General features: G+C 37.5%; 1 protein-coding gene and 1 pseudogene across 1 annotated transcript; both read left to right on the top strand.

Annotated features, from left to right (window-relative positions):
• The window catches only part of LOC128628472 (spermatogenesis-associated protein 22-like), a 28,145-nt pseudogene extending 21,877 nt beyond the window's left edge, over nt 1–6,268 (top strand).
• An 8,493-nt stretch (nt 6,269–14,761) lies between these two features.
• On the top strand, nt 14,762–15,745 carry LOC119038278 (olfactory receptor-like protein DTMT). The gene has a single exon (XM_037130746.2). It carries the CDS (start codon nt 14,762–14,764, stop codon nt 15,743–15,745), a length of 984 nt encoding a protein of 327 aa, XP_036986641.2.
• Nucleotides 15,746–23,799: the final 8,054 nt, after the last annotated feature.

Raw genomic sequence — 23,799 nt, forward strand, 5'->3', positions numbered from 1 at the left:
TCAGTTTTTGAGTGCCTAAGTGCCTTAATCTGTGTTCTGCCCATGTCTGTAAGCATTTTTTTTCAGTAAGCCATCTGAGGTAAATTCTATGTTTTTCCTAGAAAACTGACAATGGCATGTTTCACAGTTGTTCTCAACCTTACCTTTTCTTGCACATACGAATGATGTGACATAGTCATCTTAATAACAGTGGCTCATTATGGCAATAAGCTATGCCTGCCTCAGTGGGAGGTATTCATATCTTGGTTAGGAGTGGGGAGAGGGAGGAAAGGTAATTATAGTTGGAAAACAATGTCCCAACAAGTGTCCTTAGACATGTCCTGCCTTCACAAAGGAAAGTGCCACCAGTACTCCCTAAAAATTAGTATCTTAACACACTGTTTTCAGTTGATCTTTAAAAATGCCAAGCACATTCCCATCTCAGGGCCTTTATACTTGCTGTTCCCCCAGTCCTCACTCAACAACCTGTTAGAAATAACTTTTTGTGTTTCATTGTCCTCTTATTCTATTTTTTAAATGCATAAGATATATCCATTCCCAACATTCTATTGTATATTTTTTGCTTATTTTCTGAATCCCCCCATTGGATGGCAAAATCTGTAGGGGTACATCTTGCCTGTTTTTCTCACTATTATTTCCTCATTAGCTGTGTTTAGCGCATGGTAGGTAGCTATAAGTACTTTTGGAATGAATGAATGAATGTGTCTGACTCCCCTTCTAGAATATTGAGCGCATTAAGGAAAGGAATTGTGTTTTATTCACCTGTAATTATCACAGGTTTGGCACACAATACTTAAAATTTTTAATAGTTCTTTTACATATTTTACCTGTGTTCCTATTTTAAGGACCTGTAATCTTTACAAAGAAAGTGAAAGAGTATGATGAGAAACCTGAAAGGTTTTTCTAATGCTCTTATTTTATTTTTTTCCAAAATAGAATGCCTCACTGTACCAGTTAAAGTTTAAGGAAAAAGAGAATTCTTTAAGAATTATATCTGCAGTTATTGAAAGCATGAAGTACTGGCGTGAACATGCCCCCAAAACTGTACTCCTTTTTGAAATACTGGGTAGGTATAATACTTCAAAAATACTTAAGTAATACTATTTGGACAATAGTTTTGAATGTCAATGAGAATATGTAGGAGATCTTAAAGAAAAATAAAATTGTGCAAAAGGAAATAACAGTTAATTTGGATTTTCTTTAATTTCTGGGTTTGTCATTGATTTGTGTGACTTGAGATGAATTTGGTTATTTATGGTAGTATTCTTCTGGTTTGTAATGTTGAAACTGGAAAGATTCTTACAAGCAATCTAACTCAGCCCTTGAGTTATGTGAGAAAATGGAGCAAATAATTAAAATAGACTTGACTAAAATCATAAAGCTATTTAGCAGCAAAAACGGGTATAGAATCTAAGTTCCTTAATCTCAATCTAGTGTTTTTCTACTATATTCAACTAAATCCAGTAGTAATTTTATATATAAATTAAATCATATTTAAATACTCTGAAAGAACATTTGTAAAGAATCCTTCACTAATATGAGCACCCTACAATTAATGTTTTCTAAATTAATATTTAGAAGGAGGAGAGTTTGTAGAATGTTTCTGGAATTTGATTTTACCTAAAATGAAGAGATAAGTGAAAATAGAGATTCAAAACATACTTCTTTCAGTAGTTTAAGTAAAATAAATATTTAATTTAAATTAAGAAATATTCTATGTATGACATACACATACCCACGTTATAGGTATCTTTGAAACCCTCATCCATTTATTTTCTCTAGAGATAATCACTGTGGTATCTTTCTTATCCATTCTTTCATAATTTTACTATATACATCTGATTTCATAAATGTATGTGGACTTTTAATGGCTTTTTGCGTTTTAAAATACACAGCTTGCATTTTCACTCACTGCAGTGTGTTTGAGGTTTACCCATTTTCTGTCCTGCCACAATATTGTCTTCATCCTGAAACTCCAACTGTGGTCTGCCCAGCAGCTTCTGACTCTTCCCTTTGGGTATTAAGATGGTTATCAAAGTTCTCTGTACACACCCATCCTTGTACCACAGTGTCACATTCTTTGATGGTTTCTTTTGATTGCTTTTTTCCAGAGGCTAGCAAAGGACCCCTTGCATATCATTTCTGATTGGGTAGTAAGTCCACCACCCAAAGCCTACCTGCATGCTGTAACTGGGGAATGGGATACCCTAACTGGTTTAAGCCAATTTCAGAACACTCCTGCACCTGGGAGGTGGGAGAGATACAAATTCCATTCAAATCTTATGGCTAAGAATGACATAGGAGAGGTTTTCTAAAGGAAAACGTGGGTATTATTAGGAGAAATGGAGGCTGACCTCAAAAAATAACAAATGCTCACTATCAGTACTCAGTAGATGGTATTTGAAGAAATAAATAATGCTCTCATTTGATAGTAATTTCTAGAAAAAACATGAATTATTATTTGCATTTTATAGATGAGACAGATTTGAAAGAGAAACAATTTGCTAAGTTTAGTAAGTTGAAGAGCTAGGACTCAAATGCATAATTCAATATTTATTTTTTTCATTAAACCATGATGCTTACTAGTTATTACTTATATGTGTTTATTTTATCATTATAAAATAATAATAAATCCCCAGGAGTCAGAGATTTAACCACCCTATAGAATAAATTCTAAGAAAAAGGTTCAATGGGCAACTCTGGTGTACAAACTTGGGCATATAACTTGTTCCTAAGTTGGAGAGGGCCAGAAATTTTCTTTCCCTCAATATAAAACAGTTTCAGAAGCACCTTTCCCTCTTTATTTTATTTAATTAATTATTAATTTTTAAAAATCCTGACCTGAGGACATGCTTATTGATTTTAGAGAGAGGGAGAGAAACATCAATGTGAGAAACATCTATTGGTTGCCTTTTGCACGTGCCCTGACTGGGGACTGAACCACAACCTAGCTATATTCCCTGACCAGGAATTGAACCTGTGGCCTTCTGGTTTGCAGGATGATGCCCAACCAGCTGAGTCATACTGGCCATGGCTCTTCCCTGTTTAGATGTCTTTTTTATTAATGTGTAAATAAAACTATCAGAGAAATTTGTGTGGGGATAGTTGTTTAAATATCAGCTTCTGTTTGTTACATTTTATTTGCATTTTACCAGCAATGATTTTTCCTTCTATTTTGATGTTGCTTAGCTGTTCTCAATTCAGCTGTTACACCTGGGCCATATTATTCTAAGACTTTTCTTATGAGAGATGGGAAAAATACTCTGCCTTGTATATTTTATGAAATAGTAAGTATTTGTCTAAGTATTCTTTGCAAAGCCTATGCCAGCAAAACACAAATGCAGACTGTAATTTCACTGTAGTAGAAATTCTCTTTAACACTTTGGTAGTACTTTGAACATTTTGTTTGCTTTTAGTTTAATATTAAAGTTATCTGTTCAACTAACATGGAGAGCCTACTCTGTGCCTGGCACTATGCTAGATGCAACAGATACAAATTGGAATATAAACATGGCTCTCTCAAAGAGTTTATCATCTCAGGGAGAAAGAGAGTTCTATAAATGTTACATTGTCATATGATAAATTGTATGATAGAGGTATGTACAGAGTGCTAGAGAGGTAGATAGGAAGGTCAGGGAAAGATCTGAAGAGTTCTAGTTACCTATCCTGTTTTAGATATTTAAGGATTAATAAACCAATTTGTATGGGAGGGATGGGAAGGGGTAAGGAGGAATTCACACTAAATTGAGAGAGCAGCATATTTAAAGATATGAAGCTAAGCGAGAGCCTGGATTCCTTAGAAAAATGAAGGTAGTTTATAATTACCAGAGTATAGAATTAGTAAGTGATGGGGGTAAGGTTAGTGGCGCTGAAGTTGGGGGAAGGCATAAATGGAGATGGGCTGTGATATAAGGAAGAGGTTTGGTGATAAAGAAGGTTGGGGGTGATACAGGAGGCTGGATGTCCCAAGGGAGTGTGGAGACCTTACAGGATTTACATACTTTTTAAAAGAATTTGGGATTAATTCTGAAATTGGCCATCATTCTGAAATCAGACATGGATTCTAGTTTTTATTCCACTGTTTAATACCTTTATGACCTTGAGTTAGCTGTTTAAACTTTCTGAGGTTCAGGGTTTTTTTTCTGTAAAATGGGGAGACTCTTACTTTGAAAGGTTGTTTGTAGATTAGATAATAAAACAAGAATGTACAGTGTCTGACACATAGTAGATGATCAAGAAATAGTAATTGTCAAGTTACTAATTTCTAAAATATCTTAATTGCTTATTTTTCTCTAGTCTTAAGACTTTAAAATAGAACACTTTATGCAGCAAAGTGCATAGCTCATAATTGGTTGTACAAATCTGTGCAGTATCACACAGTGAACATTATCAAGGTTAAGAAATAGAACACTGCTATTACCTTGTACATTCTTGTGCCTCCTCCCATTCACTACCTCCTTTTTTCTACCTAAAAGTAATCACTATTCTGACTTTTAATATCATAAATTAATTCCGCCTCTTTTAAAACTTTATATAAATGTTATCATATGGTATATTTCTTTTAGGTCTGATTCATTCAACACAATGTAAAATTCATCTATGTTGTTGCATGTAGCTATAGTATTTATTTATATTTCTATATACAATTTTCTGAATATATTGCACTACAGTTTAGTTTTCTATCCTGCTGTTGGTGGGCATCTGGGTTATCTAGGTATTTTGCTATTATAAATAATGGTCTATGAATATTTTTACACATGTCTCATGCATACGCATGCAATTCTATTGAGTATATACCTATAAGTAAAATTGTTGCCTTATAGTGCATGCATATGTTCTAATACAGTACTTATTGCTAAAGATTTTTCTAAAGAGTTGTACCACTTCACACACACACAGTCAGTACTGGTGATTGTTTTTCTTTGTGTTCTTATCAACACTCAGTACTGTCAGTGTTTTTATTTTAGCTCTTCTAGTGGGTGTTTAGTGCTATCTCATTTCTCTACAGTTCCCTGGTGACTAATGAGGTTGAGCACCTTATATGCACACTGCCCATTTAGATAACTTGTTTTGTAAAGTCTGTTCAGGCCTCGTGTTATTTTTTCTATTATTGATTTATTTGTTTTTTAATTATTGATTCATAGGAGGTTTTTAAAATATTGTAGGTACAAGTTCTTTGTACATTATATGCATTGCAAATATTTTCTTATACTTTGTGAGTTTTAATGGTGGCTCTTAAGGAACAGAAATTCTTCACTTTAATATAGTACTTTTAGCAATAGTCAATATTTTCCCTTATAGTTAATGCTTTTTGTGACCCTTTAGTGAAAGCAATCCCAGAATAATTTAAATTTGCTCATGATTGAGAGCATTTGATACTGCCTGATCTTTTTCTGGTTTACTAGTCTCATTAGGACATAGCCCTTTTGGGTCCCAACCCTGAGGCTGGGGTGGTGGTGGGGGTGGTTACCAGAATTTCTTTTTCTTAGGGGCCTCTGCTTCTATTTTTCCCCTCCCAACTCTCTGAGCCTGTCAAAAGCTCTGCTCATTTTCTTTAGACTCTCAACTACTTTGACTATTATTGACAGATACCTCAGGGGGAAGTACCCCCAAATATCAGGCCCCATTCTGGACTCCTACTCTTTCTCAGATAGGGTGTCTGTAATTCTTCACTGCCTTGGTGTCTCTGAAATCTATGAGGAGATTTTTAGGTATTTCATCCAGCTATTCCAGTTGTTCTTTCTTGGAGATTGTATATGAAATACTTTTCTGCCATCTGCTGAAAGTAGAACTCGGGCAGTTACAGAGGTGCCATTACACAAGTAGTCAACCTTTTAAGGAGCAGCAGCTTGCTAGCCTATAAGAAGCCCTTCCCAAGTGAAGTGAAGGTCTTTCCTGGGTGACAGGGCACCCACATTTGCCTGGCTGTCATGGTCTGGTCAGCAGTGAGGCCCTGAATCAGGTAAGGGAGTTACAGTATTTTGGAGTGATTCATATTTACTTGATCATATAATTAGCTTCATAACGTTGAAATTTAGACGAAGTAATGAATGGTTTTATTGATTTTTTTAAACAGGATCGTGAACTTCCAAGACAGATTAGAGGCTGAATTTCTAGGTGTGTTGGAAACTATGACCAGAACAAGAATATTTTTAAATGTGTTTCTGTTAGACCGGCATCTGTTTCTGAACAAAAAACTTTCCAAGCATTTGTCAAAATTGTAGATAATGAGATGAAGTATTATACCAATATAATGAATGAAATGTAAATAGTGATAAGTTTAAACACTATAACTTAAAGCACTCTTTCTGTTATTGTTTAAATTACTATCTCCATGGTTTTGTAGCTTTTGCTTTTCTGCATTTCACTTGTTGAATTAAAATATTTAAATTATTCTCAGTGTGTAAAGAGTTTTTGAAAAATAATTTTACTGTCTGTATAAAAATGGTACATTTGCTAAAATTCAACCATTTCAACTAAAAATGCTCAATGTAATGGAAATAGGCCCTTATTTAACATGAGACAATAATGCATTTGAGTCAGCCCAAAGGCCAACATCAAGCTTAATGGGGAAGTATAGAGATATTTCCACTAAAGTCAGGAACAAGAAGACAAGGTGCCTACTAGTAGTACTATTACTAAGCACTGTCCTGAAGCTGCTACTCTATGCAGTTCATTTAATTACTTCAAATATTTAGTGAGCATATACTCTGCCAAATATTGTTTCAGGTGCTGGAGGCAAAGCACTTAACAAAGTATGAAAATCTCTGAACTTATGAAATTTATATTCTAGGGTCCAGAGAGACATTAGATAAAAGAAACATTTGAGGTATAAGGATTATTGCTATTGGCAGATGATGTAATTGTATACATGGAAAACCTAAGAAAATTAACTGAGAAATTACTGCAAAAATGAGATAATTTAGTGAGATACTAGAATGGAAAACTTAATATGCAGAAATTATTAGTAGATGGTATTGAAATGACCCACAACCATTAGAATGTAAAATGGATAAAGATACCATTTAAAAAAACTCCAGTAGTAATCAAGGCTAAATGATAAATAGAGAAAATATGTGAATAAAACCATAAAATACTAATGAAATGTGGAAAAGAAGACTTGGACAAATCATTTTCTTGGATAGGAAGATAAAGATGTTGATTTTTCTCTAATTTGTAGCACGTAATTTTTCTTTCTGTGTATAAATGCACACACACCACCAAGCTGATACTAAAGGTTATGTAAAAAAATGAGAATTGTCTTCCCAGCCAGGGCACATGCCTAGGTTGTGGGCCAGTTCCCAGCAGGGGATGCATGAGATGCAACCATACATTGGTATTTCTCTCCCTCTCTCCTTCCCTTCCCCTCTAAAGACAAATAAATAAAATCCTCAAAAAAAGAATTGTCAAGAAAACTTAAAAAAGAACAATAGATCATGAAATCTTTATATATTATAAAGATTGTATAATACATAATAAAACTTTTATATATTATGAAACTATATTATATGTTTTACATATCTAAGATAATAAAGCTATTATATATTATAAAACTTTTAATACATTATCTATTTCTGCATAGCCAATTACCCTCAACCCCAAACTAGTGGCTTAAAACAATTAGCATTTATTATCTCTCACACTGTCAGTGGGCCAGGATTTCAGGAGTAACTTGGCTGGGGACACACTTCAGGTGGTTCATGCAAATGACTGCCAAATGGGTGCTTTCTGTTGAGAGGCAGCTTGTTTCTTACAAGGTGGGCCTTTACAAAGGGCTGCCTGAGTGTCCTCATGACATGGTAGCTGACTTTCTGGAGTGAGAAATCTAATACTGAGGTATCCAGGTGGAAGCTGTCCATTTTGTGACCTAGCCTTGGAAGTCACATCACTGTAATACAGTGAATAATTATGTATGGCCCACATACAGGAAAAGGGGAATTTGCCTCTATCGTTTGAAGAAAAGGGTGCCAAAGAAATGGCAGACACTTTTTAAAACCAGCATGTTTCTTGAAAGCAGCTTTATCACACAGTATGGTACTGGTTAATGAATAGGCAGGTTAATAGAACAATTTAAAGTAGAAAAATAGACTCGAGTATACAGAGAACTTAATAATAAAGGTAACATCTGAAATCAGTGGAGAAGAGAAGCTATTCAGTAAGTGCTACTGGAACCACTGGGAAGCATTTGGAAAAAAAACAAACATGGAATTTAATTTTATGCTGTTTTTTAAAACTTTTTTGTGTTTTTTAATTAATTTTTTCTTTAGTTATTATTCAAGTACAGTTTTCTGTCTTTTACTCCCATCCCAGCCCATGCCACGCCCCCGTGCTCCCCACCTCCCTCCCATTTCCTCCCCCTTAGTTGTTGTTCCTATGTTTTTTATACTTGTTCCTGTGAATCCTTCCCCTTTTCCCCTGAAATTCCCTCCCCTCTCCCCTCTGGTCACTGTTCGCCTGTTCTCTATTTCAGTGTCTGGTTATATTTTGCTTGCTTGTTTGTTTTGCTGTTTAACTTTCTGTTAAAGGTGAGATCATATGATATTTGTCTTTCAACACCTAGCTCATTTCACTCAGCATAACGCTTTCCAGTTCCATCCAGGCTGTTGCAAAGGGCAGGAGCTCCTTCTTTCTTTCTGCTGCATAGAAGTCCATTGTGTAAATGTACCATAGTTTTTGGATCTATTCATTTACTGACAGGCATCTAGGTTGCTTCCAACTCTTGGCTATTGTAAATTGTGCTGCTATGAACATTGGGGTGCATAGGTTCTTATGGATTGGTGTTTCAGGGTTCTTAGGATATAACCCTAGCAGTGGAATTGCTGGGTCAAAAGGCAGGTCCATTTTTAGTTTTCTGAGAAAATTCCATACTTTTTTCCATAATGGTTGTACCAGTCTGCAATCCCACCAACAGTGAACTGGGGTCCTTTTTTTCCCACAACCTCTCCAACATTTGTTGTTTGTTGCTTTGTTTATGATGGCCATTCTGACTGGTGTAAAGTGGTATTTCACTGTGGTTTTAATTTGCTAACGATAGCTAACAATACTGAGCATCTTTTCATGTGTCCCTGGATCTTCTGTATGTCCTCCTTGGAGAAATGTCTGTTCAAGTCCTTTGCCCATTTTTTAATTGGTTAGATGTCTTCTTAGAGTGGAGTTGTGTAAGTTGTTTGTATATTTTAGAGATTAAACCTTTGTCTGAGGTATCATTGGCAAATATGTTTTTCCATACAGTTGGTTCACTTTTTATCCTAATACTGTTTTCTTTAGCCATGAAGAAGCTTTTAATTTTGATGAGATCCCATTTGTTTATTCTTTCCTTTATGTCCCTTGCTCTAGGGGATAGATTTATCAGTAAAAATGTAGCTGCATGAAATATCTGAGATTTTCCTGCCAATGTTCTCCTCTAGGATTTTCATTTTTAAAACTTTTCCAAAAGTTTTTTGGCAGGTCCTGGCCCAACAGGGGGGGGAGGGAAAGGCCCGCCAGGCCCCCCCCCACCAACTTGGGGGCTCCCACCAGTCGACCCGGCGGCGGTGCGGCACCGCGCCCCCCCCCCCCCCCTCCACTCTTTCCCTCTGTCCGCCCCCGTCGCCCGAAGTTTTTATTTAGCGCCACCGGTTCTCCCCGTTCCGCCCGCCGCTCCGCCCTCACCAAAAGCCTCCCCACGGCTTCCCCTCCCTACTCTCCCTCCCCTCCTGCCCCGTCCCTACTTTTAAACTAGTTTTTTCTTGTTATTCTATTAGTTGTCTCAATTTTTTGCTCTTTGTCCTCCTCCGTTCATCCCATCCCCTGCTTCCATAGTCAGCTCCTGCAGTCAACTTTATTGATGCCCATGTCTGTAGTAAGCCAGTCCGTGAAAGACAAATACTATATGATCTCACGTCTAAGAGGAATCTAATGAACAAAATAAACTAACAAACAAAATAGAAACACAAGCATGGAAACATGAAACAGACTGCCAGTGACCAGAGGGAAGTCAGGAGGGGAATAATGGTGTGAAGAAGAGGAAGGGACTAGACAACATGTATGCTAAGGTTTTTAAGTATTTTTGTATCCTTTTGTAATTCTATTTTATATATTTTTCTTTTTGATCCATTTAGAAGTTACCTTTATGTAGATTGCAAGACACTGAGGTTTAACATTATTTTTATTTCTCAAATAGGTGGCTAATTATTTCAATACCATCTCTTGAATAGCACATCATTTTCATATTGATTTCAAATACTATTTTTACTATAAAATCAAATGTACAAACAGAGGCATGAATACATGGAACAGACTGACAGCTGTCAGAGAGGAGGGGGAACTGGATGAAAGAAGGTGAAGGGATCAGCTAAAGAACATATGTGCATAATTCATAGACAGAGACAACAGTGTGGTGATGGCCAGAGGAAGGGGGGATGGGGCCTGGGTGGAGGTGGGCAAAGGGCAGGGGGGAATGGGGACATCTGTAATAATGTCAACAATGAAAATAAAGTTAAAAATAGAAAATTTTTAAAAATACATATAAAGGAAAAAATCCACTTGAACACCATATATTTGACCCCTTTACCCTTTACTACTCTCTGCCCCCTTCCCTCTGGTAACCAGCATACCATCGTCTGTGTCTATGAGTTTGTCTGTCTTGTTCATTTGTTACTTGTAGTTTTATATCCCACATATGAGTGAAATCATATGGTTCTTAACTATTTCTGACTTATTTTGCTTAGCCTGATATTCTCAAGGTCCATCCTTGTTGTTGAAAATGACAATATTTCATCTTCTTCTGAGTAGTAGTCCCACATCACCTTCATTCAATGATGGAAGATTTGACTTTGGGTGGTGAGCATACAATGCCATATACAGATGCTGTATTATAGAACTGTACGCTTGAAACCCATACAATCTTATTAACCAATGTCACCCCTATAACTACGTTAAAAATAAACAAAAAATTCTATTGGAGTATTTTTTCTTTTTTTAAATATATTTTATTGATTATTCTATTACAATTGTCCGTATCTTCCCCTTCACTCCCCTCTGCCCTGAACACCCCCTCCCACTCACATTCCCCACCTTTAGTTCATGTCCAACAGTCATACGTGTAACTTCTTTGGCTTCTACATTTCCTATACTATTCTTACACTCCCTCTTTCTATTTTCTACCTACCATCTATGCTACTTATTCTCTTCCTTTTCCCCCTCTCTCCTCCTCCCATTCCCCTGTTGATAATCCTCTAGGTGATCTCTATTTCTGTGGTTCTGTTCTAGTTGTTTGCTTAGTTTGCTTTTGTTTTTGTTTTAGGTGTGGTTGTTAATGATTGTGAGTTTGCTGTCATTTTATTGTTCATATATTTTACCTTCTTTTTCTTAGATAAATCCCTTTAACATTTCATATACTAAGGGCTTGGTGATGATGAACTCCTATAACTTGACCTTATCTGAGAAGCACTTTATCTGCACTGATGTAGTTCCCAAGGGAGGAGTACTTCTATGGATTGCTTCAATGGTTCTGTTCTGCTGGACGCTGAGACAGCCATTTGGCCATTTTGCATACTGAACCAACAGGCAAATTAGGAGTTACCATAGAAAACTGGGTTTCTCTACACAGTGAGGACAGATTGTGTTGGATTATCTAGGATATTGTTTGGGGTACCAGTTAGTAAAAGGAAATAGAAAACTGTAACAACCCAATAAAGGCAATAACACTGAGGATTCAAACTCCTAAGGAATGCAGGTTGAATGTAAATAACCCCATCCAGTTGAAGTGATGAAAAGGGAACATGGACTGGGTGTGGAAGAAGGCCATAATGTTAGCTATGACCTTGTGCTCAATTGCAGAGTAAGGAGGACCTGGAGACTAGGAGTTATTCTGACACACCTGTAGAGTGGTAGAGATAATGGTGGTGGCAGAGTGATGTTATAGTTTTCTTCGAGAGGTAAGAAGCTAGATGTACCTTAATAAAATGCAAATCTGGGTTTCTTTTCTATCTTGGTCTGAGGAAGATTGATCATGATCTGGGTAGTGTATCTTTTATTCTTGTCCTTTCCACATATCTGCATATGGTTAGGTCATAGAAGTCAAATCCTTGTTAGCTACAGGTTTCCCTCTCCTGGGTGTGTTTATGGGGAATTAAGTTGTAGTAAAAGATTCTGCCACCTTTGGAATGTTTCCAACAGGTATCTTTTATGGTAGTACCCCAGTGGTTTCTCATTGCCCAGAGGCTAAAAGCCTAAACTACACTTGAAGTGATTTTAGGATATTCACAGTCTTGCCCATGCTTGTGTTTATGGCTTCTTGCAACCATCCTGTCTCAAAAGGTAGGCAGGCCCCAGTCTCATAGGACCACTGTCCATTAAGTAGGCAATGTTTAACCACCTGTACATGAGCTTCTCTCCAACCACACATTCCCCCGAAAGCATAGTTAGGTGTGACCTGTGACTAATCAATCACTGCCTAAGGACTCTGAGAGCATTTGTCCTGAGAAATCCTGGGTAATTACTTTGTCTTCCAGGAGTTCCTCCGGGATCTAGCCTCCTCTGGGATCCAGGGCCCCTTAGGCCCAAGGATGTGTAGAATTTGAGATGTGAGAAAGGATATTTATAGACACAGGTGATGACTCCAGAGGTTGTTCCTTCACACACCTCAGTGAATGAAGGGGAGCATAATCTCAGGCCAGGATCCTGGAATCGCCATCAGATAGACTGGGTAAGTTGGGTAGAAGACAAATGAGCTAGTCTTTTTGAGTCTTTCCAACTGCAGGGTCTCATGTGCTGTTCTGCAGCACAGTTTTTCAGGTATAAGAATCCTCTTCTCTACCTCTCAGCCTCCCAAGATTTCTTCACATTCTAGAAATATTTTGACGGATGTTCACCAGTTTTTAATGATAGCATTCATAAGTATTGCTAAGTAATGTATGTCTCAAGATGTATCATTTCAACAAAAGATATCTGTGTGAGGCAGGCATTCAATACAGATTAACTCTTGACTATATATTCTAATTACATAAGAGCTTTAAAATATTTTGGATGGGCTCTCCCTCTTCAGAGTCTGGTTTATTTATTGGGGGAGAGTACAGAAATCTGTTTTTAAAAATGTGTTGCATGTTCTTACTGCTCAAAATGTTGTCCACAGATCAGCAGAGTTGCATAACCAAAGATAAAATTTGTGCAGACTGACAACTACTGATTCACCAGGTTAAGATGAAGCATCCATAATTGAGCATCTGAAGCCCATAAGCCTGATCCGGGGCCTCGGCCAGCTGCAACTGCAGCTGGCTCTGGTTTGTGATTCCTAGTGAAAGTCTTAACACCAGAGATGGGTCACGCTTACTTCCCAGGGGAGAAAAATTCTGAGAAATTAGGTATGTGAAACCTCATTTGATGCTTCTCTCTACTGCAAAACCAACCCGTGATGTCCACATGTAAGAAATTATTAACATGGCTCAATTAAACAGCATCAACAGGATGGAAAGCCCAGCAGTTGGACTCAGTTATGTTTCTCTAGGAAGGAACTTCCCACATCCCCTTGGTCTCCTCCTGAGCTTTCTTCGTCAGTTCTGAGGCACACTCTGAGGTATGGATATCTGGAGAACAGCTAGAGGAAGAGGGTAGAATTTACCTTTATCCCTTCCTTTTTCTCCCTTCATTAACAAACCTACCCATCAGGTTTATTTTTCATAGCAATATCATCATATCCTGTGGGTATCCACACAAGCAGAGAGTGACAGTGTGGATGTATGTACTGGGTTGTCTATTTACAATAAAGAGTAGTGTGGTTGGGGTAATGTGGTATTTTCTAGAAGTCTGAGGTTACAGCCAGGAATTCTGTCATAAAGTATCAAAAACTAGTAAGATCTTGTTCTGATAAGATTTAGTAGATGTGTATATTCTAACTGAACAGGAGTTTTCTGTCTTTCAGTTGGAGGAATGCATGTCTAAGCCTGAAGTACAGCCAATAAATGTTTACAAAACATCAGTTACTTGGAGGCACTGTGCCAGGTGCTGGCCTTGCTGCAGCTGCAGCCTTTCTTGAATGGAATTGACAACCCAGTAGGGAAGATAGTGATGAACAAATAATCTCAATGGGACTAGGTGCTGTGGGAACAAGCACAGGATGCTGTGGAAACATATCAGTGTGGGTTCTCACCTGCTCTGGGGAGAGAGAATTTTTATGACTTGAGCCTGGGTTTCTTTTACTGAGATGAGGGAGACTTGGAGGAGTAAATTGGGAGAGGGGCGGGGTGAGATTATGAGTTTCATTTGGGGATCTGTTGAGCTGAAGATGCTTATAATGTTACATGGGGAGATAATCACTAAGCAATTGATGGGACAGTTCTGAAAGTGATAGAGTTTTATCCATTAGATAAATGTATATGGTAATGATGCCATGGGAATATGCAGGCTTTTTAGGGCTAGACACAGAAAATTATAAGAAAATAGTGTCTAAGAAAAAGCCCAAAGAAGCACCAATATATATGATACTGTTAGAGAGAAACCAGTCACAGTTACTGAGAATAAATGTCCAGGGAAGTATAAGGAGAACCACTGGGATCACACTAAAGATAACAGATGAGAGTGTTTTAGAGGGGCGGGAAGAGTCAGTATTGTTACAAGGTAATTAATAAAAAATGAGAAAATAAGTCTGAAAAGTGGCTTGGATTTAGTGATGTATTTGTGGTGACAGAAAGTACTGTTATAAATAATGAGTAAAACCAATTATTGAAGAGCAACTAACAGACCACATATCACAGAAATGTGTTTATTTTTATTCAGATTTTTAATGGACACTGTGATTTTTCCCTTAAGACACTGGACACAGAACATGACTGGAAGAAATCAAACTATCATCACACACTTCTTCCTTCAGGGCCTGACAATTGAGCCAGAGCAGAAAAACCTGTTCTATGCCCTGTTCCTGGCCATGTATCTTGCCACCATCCTGGGGAACCTCCTCATCATCGTGCTTATTCACCTGGACTCTCACCTCCACACACCCATGTATTTCTTTCTCAGTAATTTGTCTTTCTGTGACCTCTGCTTTTCCTCTGTCACAATGCCCAAGTTGCTGCAGAACATGCAGAGTCAAGTCCCATCCATCCCCTACGTAGGCTGCTTGGTCCAAATGTACTTCTTTCTGTTTTTTGGAGACCTGGAGAGCCTCCTGCTTGTGGCCATGGCCTATGACCGCTATGTGGCCATCTGCTCCCCACTGCACTACACCACCATCATGAGCCCCAAGCTCTGTGTTTCCCTGGTGGTGCTGTCCTTGGTGCTTACCATGTCGAATGCCCTGTTACACACTTTTCTCGTGGCTAGACTGTGGTTTTGTGATAACAAGATCCCCCACTTTTTCTGTGACATGTCTGCTTTGCTGAAGCTGTCCTGCTCTGACACTGGAGTTAATGAATTGATGATATTTATCATGGGAGGGCTCATTGTTGTCATCCCATTCCTACTCATCATCATGTCCTATGTACGAATTGTGTCCTCCATCCTCAAGGTCCCTTCTGCTAGAGGCATCTGCAAGGCCTTCTCCACGTGTGGCTCCCACCTTTCTGTGGTGTCACTGTCCTATGGGACAGTTATTGGTCTCTATTTATTCCCATCAGCGGATAACTCTGCTGTTAAGGAAACAGTCATGGCTATGATGTACACTGTGGTGAGCCCCATGCTGAACCCCTTCATCTACAGCCTGAGGAACAAAGACATGAAGGGATCCCTGGGAAGAGTCTTTCTCAAAAAGAAAACTCCCTTCTCTGTGTGATGGTAAAGCTTGGAGTTTTTTTTTATTTATTCAATTTTTAATCCTCACCTGAGGATATATTTATTGATTTTAGAGAGAGAGAGAGAATGGGAAACACCAATATGAGAGAGAAACCTCAATTGGTTGCCTCCTATAAGCTTCCTGATGGGGTCAAACCCATACCCTAGGCATGTGCCCTGACTAGGGATTGAACCGGCAAACTTTTGTTATATGGGACAACACTCCAACCAAAGTAGTTACCAATCAGTTCTATTTATTAAATTTATTGCAGTGATGGTTAATTAGATTATATAATTTTCAAGTGTACATTTATATGACACATGAGAAAAGATTAAATACCGCCACTTGTGACAATATAGATGGGCTTTGAGAATATCAGACTAAGTGAAATACATCAGAAAGAAAAAGAACCATATATTTTCACTCATGTGGGATATAAAATCAATTTTTTGGCCTTGGCTTGTGTGGCTAAATTTGTTGGAGCATTGTCCCATAAACCAAAAGGTTGTGGGTTCAATTCAAGTCATAGCATATACATAAGTTGCAGATTTTATTCTGGTCTAGTACATACCTGAGGGAATTGATTGATATTTCTCTCACATCAATATTTCTCTCTCTCACTTCTTCTCTCTCTCTAGAATTAAAAAAAAAACTTTATAGTGGAATTTTTGCATAATTTTATATACTAGATATATTGATATTAGTATTGGAGTATTAACCACACTTCTTTTCTCAGTATTGATCTTTTAAAATTGCATACTAAACAATAGTATAATAAGCAAAAGAAATGAAGTGGAAGTATGTTGTTGAACTTGGGAAGGGGATCTCAATGACTTGCTAGCAAGGTCTTCCTCTTTATCATTCCCTAGTGACCCTGAAAAGCATCCTAGCAAACTTTAAACTGATCTTTAAACTGTCTTCGGTTATGAAGCCACTAATTTATTGTGTTATTTCACTTAATTAAAACTTTGTTTTAAAAATACTGTGTCCTCAGTTAATATTGACTGAAAATTAAACATCTCACTCTACTGAATACCTCTGCTAAACTGAACTATTTATTGTTGAATACAATTTTTTTTCTGGAAGGAAAGATTTTATTTCTTTTCAGCATAGAAATGGCAAACTGGAGAAAAGGGGTGGGGGAGGAGGTGTTTATATTTGCAGGTGTTTAACCCTCGAGTAGAATTTTTCCATCTGCTCATTAAACATATTTTTATTCTCACTTCCTTTTCTAAAATATTTTATTTATATTCTATTACAATGGTCCCAGTTTTCCCCTATTGCCCTCCTCGAGCCCAGCCCACCTCCTGCTCGCCCAGTCATTCCCTACAGTGTTGTCCATGTCCATGGGTCATTCATACATGTTCCTTAACCTTTCTCTTCCTGAGCAAGTGCTCACAACATTCTGTCTCTCAACATTGTCTCCTTTGATTTATTTTTATATTTACATTGCCTTAAAATTTTTTATTGTTGTTCAGTTACAGTTGTCCCCATTTTTGCCCCTGTTACTCTCTCCTACCCCATCCAACCCCTGCTCCCAAAGACAGTCCCCACCCATTATCCTTGTTCACAGGTCCTTTGTACAGAAGGACCCATGATTTGAACTGAGCCCAAAGTATAATTTCTATCTTCTTTACTATAATAGTTTAGTTGGTCTTTAGGTAGGAATTAATTCATTCCTTGGGTCCTAAACATTCCTCCCCCGGTACAGAAAAGAAAGCCAAAGTCTGCATAACAGCTTCACTTAGAATTTTTTTTAATTTAACTTAAATTATTTTATTGTTGTTCAGTTACAGTTGTCTGTATTTTCTTCCCAACCCTCCCCCTCACACCACCCAATCCATCTGACTCCCTTGCTTCCACTCTCCCCCTTGGTTTTGTTCATGTGTCCTTTATAGTAGTTGCTGAAAATCTTCTCCCTACTATCCTTGCCCCCCTTCTTTCTGACTATTGTCAGATTGTACTTAATTTCAAAGTCTCTGGTTATATTTTGTATGTTTTTTTCTTTTGTTGATTATATTCCAGTTAAAAATGAGATCATATGGTATTTGTCCCTCATCGCCTGGCTTATTTCACTTAGCATGAAGCTCTCTAGTTCCATGCATGCTGTTGCAAAGGTATGAGCTCCTTCTTTCTCTCTGGTGCATAGAATTCAATTGTGTAAATGTACCGTAGTTTTTTGATCCACTCATTTGCTGCTGGGCACTTAGGTTGTTTTTAGCACTTGGCTATTGTAAATTGCGCTGCTATGAACATTTGGGTGCATAGGTTCTTTTGGGTTGGTGTTTCAGGGCTCTAAGGGTATAATTCCAGCAGTGAAATTGCTGGGTCAAAAAGTAGTTCCATTTTTAGTTTTCTGAGGAAATTCCATACTGTTTTCCACAGCGGCTGCACCAGCCTGCATTCCCTCCAACAGTGCACTAGGGTTCCCTTTTCTTCACATCCTATCCAACACTTGTTTGTTGATTTGTCTATGGTGGCCATTCTGACCAGTGTGAAGTGGTATCTCATTGTGGTTTTAATTTGCATCTCTCTGATAGCTAGCAATATTGAGCATCTTTTCATATGTCTCCAGGCCCTCTGTATGTCCTCCTTGGAGAAGTGTCTGTTCAAGTCTTTTGCCCATTTTTTAATTGAGTTTTTTTGTCTCCCTGGAGTGGAGTCATGTGAGTTCTTTATATATTTTTGGAGATCAAGCCCTTGTTCCTGGTGTCATTGACAAATATGTTTTCCCATATGGTTGGCTCTCTTTTCATTTTAATGCTGTTTTCTTTAAAAAATTAAAAAATCATATTGATTATGCTGTTACAGTTGTCCCATTTGCCCCCTTTTATTCCCCTCCACCCTACACCGCCCTCCCAGCTGCATTCCTTCTCCCATTAGTTCATGTCCCTGGGTCATATATAAGTTCTATGGCTTCTCCATTTCCTGTACAATTCTTAATCTTCTCCTATCTATTTTGTACCTACCATTTATGTTTCTTATTCCATGTACCTTTTTCCCAATTTTATTCCCTCCAGTTCCCCACTGATAACCATCTATGAGATCTCCATTTCTGTGATTCTCTTTCTATTCTAGTTGTTTGTTTAGTTTGTTTTTGTTTTTTTCAGGTTCAGTTGCTGATAGTTTAAGTTGTCCATTGACAACTATGAATGTTTTACTTCTTTTACTTAGATAAGTCCATTTAACATCTCATATAATAAGGGCTTAGTGACAGTGAATTCTTTTAACTTAACCTTATCTGGGAAGCACTTTATCTGCCCTTCCTTTCTAAATGATAGCTTTGCTGGATAAAGCAATCTTTTTTAAAAAATATTTATTTCAATTGTTGTTCAAGTACAGTTTTTCTGTCTTTTACTTCCATCCCAGCCCACTCCCCCAGTGCTGTCTACCTCCCCCTCATCTCCACCCACCTTAGTTTTTATCCAGGTGTCCTCTATACTTGTTCCTGTAAACCCTTCCCTTTTCCCCCTATAATTTCCTCCCCTCTCTTCTCTGGTCCCTGTCAACCTGCTCTCTATTTCAGTGTCTTTGGTTACATTTTGCTTGCTTGTTTGTTTTGTTGTTTAAATTCCTGTTAAAGGTGAGATCATATGGTATTTGTCTTTCATCACCTGCTTATTTCACTCAGCATAATGCTTTCCAGTTTCATTCATGCTGTTGCAAAGGATAGGAGCTCCTCCTTTCTTTCTGCTGCATAGTATTCCATTATGTAAATGTACCATAGTTTTTGGATCCATTCATTTACTGATGGGTACCTAGGTTGCTTCCAGCACTTGCGTATTGTAAATTGTGCTGCTATGAACATTGGGGTGCATAGGTTCTTTTGGATTAGTGTTTCAGAGCTCTTGGGTATAATCCTAGCAGTGAAATTGCTGGGTCAAAAGGCAGATCTATTTTTAGTTTTCTGAGAAAATTCCATGTTCTGATTCATAGTGGTTGTACCAGTCTGCAGTCCCACCAACAGTGCACTAGAGTCCCCTTTTCTTCACAACCTCTCCAACATTTGTTGTTTGTTGCTTTGTTTATATGGCCCTTCTGACTGGTGTAAAGTGGTATCTCATTGTGGTTTTAATTTGCAACTCTCTGATAGCTAGCAATATTGAGCATCTTTTCATGTGTCTCTGGATCCTCTGTATGTCCTCCTTGCAGAGATGTCTTTTGAAGTCCTTTGCAGAGTTTTTAAGTGGGTTGCTTGTCTTCTTAGAAATGGAATCATGTAAGTTCTTTGTATATTTTGGGGATTTAACCCTTTCTGAGGTATCATTGGCAAATATGTTTTCCCATACAGTTGGTTCTCTTTTTATCTTAATACTGTTTTCTTTAGCCATGCAAAAGCTTTTCATTTTTATGAGATCCCATTTGTTTATTCTTTCCTTTATGTTCCTGGCTCTAGGGGACATATCAGTAAAAATGTTGCTGCATGAAATATCTGAGATTTTCTTGTCAATGTTCTCCTCCAGGACTTTAATGGTGTTGCAGCTTATATTTAAGTCTTTTACCCACCTTGAATTTATTTTGGTGTATGGTGTAAGTTGGTGCTCCAGTTTCATTTTTTTTGCATGTAGCTGTCCAGTTCTCCCACACCATTTGTTGAAGAGGCCATTTTTACTCTATTTTATGTTGCAGCCCCATTTGTTGTATATTAATTGACCATAGAGACTTGGGTTTATTTCTGGGCTCTGTCTTCTGTTCCACTGGTCCATGTGCCTGATTTTATGCCAGTACCAGGCTGTTTGATTACAGTGGACTTGTAATATAGTTTGGTATCAGGTATTGTGATCCTTCCTACTTTGCTCTTCTTTCTCAAAATTGCAGCAGCTATTAAGTGTAGTTTCTGGTGCCATATAAATTTTTGAAGCATTTGTTCTATATCTGTGAAATATGCCATTGGTACTTGAATGGGTATTGCATTGAATCTTTAAATTGCTTTGGGTAGTAAAGACATTTTGATGATGTTAATTCTTCCAATCCATGAACATGGTATATGTTTCCACTTCTTTGTGTCTTTCTTTATTTCTTTCTTCGGCGTTGTATAGTTTTCTGTATATGGGTCTTTTACTCCCTGGTTAGGTTTATTCCTAGGTATTTTATTTATTTATTTTTCTATATCAAATAGGATTTTTTTCTTATTTCTGCTTTGCTGTTTCATTGTTGGTATACAAAAATGCCTTTGATTTCTGGGTATTGACTTTGTACGCTGCTCTTTTGCCAAATTCATTTATTAGGTCCAGCAGTTTTGGGGTGGGGTCTATAGGATTTTTTAGTAACTATTTTGTCATCTGTAAACAATGAGAGTTTTATTTTCCCTTTTTTTGATTTGGATGCCTTTTATTTTATTTTCTTGTCTGATTGCTTTGGCTAAAACTTCCAATACTATATTGAATAGAAGTGGTGAAAGTGGACAACCTTGTCTTGTTCCTGATCTTTATGTAAAAGATTTTAGTTTTTGCCCATTGAGTATGATGTTGGCTGTAGGTCTCTCATATATGGCCTTTATTATGTTGAGGAATGCTCCCTCTGTTCCCATTTTGCTGAGTGTTTTTATCATGAATGAGTTTTGTACCTTATCAAATGCTTTTTCTACATCTATTGATATAATCATGTGATTCTTGTCTTTGCTTTTGTTTATGTGATGGATTACATTTACTGATTTGTGAATATTGAACAATCATTGCATCCCTGGGATGAATCCCTCCTCGTCATGGTGTATGCTTTTTTTTTAATGCATTGTTGGATGCAGTTTGCCAATAGTTTGTTGAGGATTTTAGCATCTCTGTTCATCAGCATTATTGGTCCAAAGTTTTCTTTCTTTGTTGTGTCTTTATCTGGTTTGGGGATTAGGATGATGCTGGCTTCATAAAAAAGGTTTGGGAGTCTTCCATCTTCTTGAATTTTTTTGGAATAGTCTGTGAGGGATACGGGTTCCCTCTTCCTTAAATGCTTTGTATAATTCTTCTGTGAAACCATCTGGTCCAGCACTTTTGTGTGAAGGGAGTTCTGTGATTACTGCTTCAATTTCATCTGCTGTTATTGCTCTGTTCGTGCTTTCTGCTTCTTCTTCACTGAGTTTTGGAAGATTATATTTTTCCAGAAATTTATTCATTTCACCTAGGTTTTCGAATTTCTTGGCATACAGTTCATCATAATAATTTCTCACAATTCTTTGCATTTCTGTGGTGTCAGTTTTAATCTCTCCTCTTTCATTTCTGATTATGTTTATCTAGGTCCTCTTTCTTCTTCTCTTGATGATCCTGCTTAAAATCTCATCTATTTTGTTTAACTTTTCAAAAAAACAACTCCTGGATTCATTGATTCTTAGAATTGTACTTTTAGTTTCTATGTTATTTAATTTTGCTCTGATCTTGGTTATTTTCTTCCTTCTACTTGCTCTGGGCTGTCTTTAGTGTTGTTCCTACAGTTCTTGTAGGCATAGGTTCAGTTGTTTGTTTGAAATATTTCTCTCTCTCTTTTTTTTTTTTTGGTAGGCCTGTATTGCTATGAACTTTCCTCTCAGGAATGCCTTCACTGTGTCCCATAAGTTTTGGGTTGTCATGAGTTATTTTCATTTGTTTCCAGGAAATTTTTTATTTTTTTCCTAATTTCATTTTTGACCCATTCATTGTTTAATAGCATGATATTCAATCTCCATAATTTTGAGTGTTTGGGGTTTTTTCCCTTGGGATTGGTTTCTTGTTTCAGTCCCTTGTGGTCAGAGAAAATGCTTGGTATACTTTCAATTTTCTTGAATTTGTTGAGGCTCATTTTGTGTCCTATAATGTGGTCTGTCTTTGAAAATGTTCTATGCGTATTTGCAAAGAATGTGTATTTAGCTTCTGTGGGATAAAGTGCTCTATATATATATCAGTTAAGTCCATTTCATTTAGGGCATTCTTCAATGCCATAATATCCTTGTTAATGTTTTGTTTGGGAGATCTGTCCATTTTAGACAGTGGGGTGTTAAAATTTCCTACTATAATTGCGTTGCTGTCAATATCTTTCTTGAAGTCCTCTAAGATTTTCTTTATCAATTTCGGTTCTCCTTTGCTGGGTGCATATATATTTGCAATGTTTATGTCTTCTTGGTGGATTCTTCCCTTGAGTACTATGAAGTGACCTTCTGGATCTCTCTTTATGGCCCTTTCTTTGAAGTCTATTTTGTCTGATATGAGTATTGTTGCCCCAGCATTTTTTTCTGTCCATTTGCTTGGAAAATTTTCAAGCAAAATTTTTCTGTTTGTTTCCAGTCCTTCACTTTCAGTCTGTGTAGGTCTTTTTTCCTGAGGTGGGTCTCTTGTAGGCCACATATGTGTGGGTCATGCTTTCTTATCCATTCAGCTATTCTATGTCTTTTGATTGCAACATTTAATCTATTGACATTGAAGGTTATTATTGACAGGTAGTTATTCATTGTCATTTTTGTACCTGTGTTCCTCTCTGTCTCTCTCTTTTTCTTCCTGTCCTTAGAGCAGTCCCTTTAGCATCTCTTGCAGAGCTGGCTTGGTGGAGGTGTATTCTTTTAGACTTTTATTATCTTGGAAGCTCTTTATTTGGCCTTCTATCTTGATTGAGAACCTTGCTGAGTAAAGCAGCCTTGGTTGCAGGCCTCTGGTTTTCATTACTTGAAATATTTCTTTCCATTCTCTTCTGGCTTGGAATGTTTTTTTTAAGATTTTATTTATTTATCTTTAGAAGGGAAGGGAAGGAGAGAGGGAGAGAAACATCAATGTATGGTTGCCTCTTGTGTGTCCCCTGCTGGGAACTGGCCTGCAGGGAACCAGCCTGCAACCCAGGCATGTGCCCTGACTGGGAATCGAACCGCGATCGTGTGGTTCGTTTTTATTGAGAAGACAGTAGCTAACCTTATTGGGAAGAAAAGTAACATCCCTTGTATGTTACTTTCTGTTTCTCCTTTGCTGCCTTTAGGATTCTCGCTTTGTCTTGGAATTTTGCCATCTTAATGATGATGTGTCTTGAAGTGGGCCTCTTTGGGTTCTTCTTGATTGGGACTCTGTGTTTCTTGGATTTGTGTGACTTTTTCTCTCATCAAATTA

Source organism: Artibeus jamaicensis, unplaced genomic scaffold (assembly GCF_021234435.1).
Source record: "Artibeus jamaicensis isolate MK-2021 breed Jamaican fruit bat unplaced genomic scaffold, CSHL_Jam_final contig_776, whole genome shotgun sequence".
NCBI classification, from domain to species: domain Eukaryota; kingdom Metazoa; phylum Chordata; class Mammalia; order Chiroptera; family Phyllostomidae; genus Artibeus; species Artibeus jamaicensis.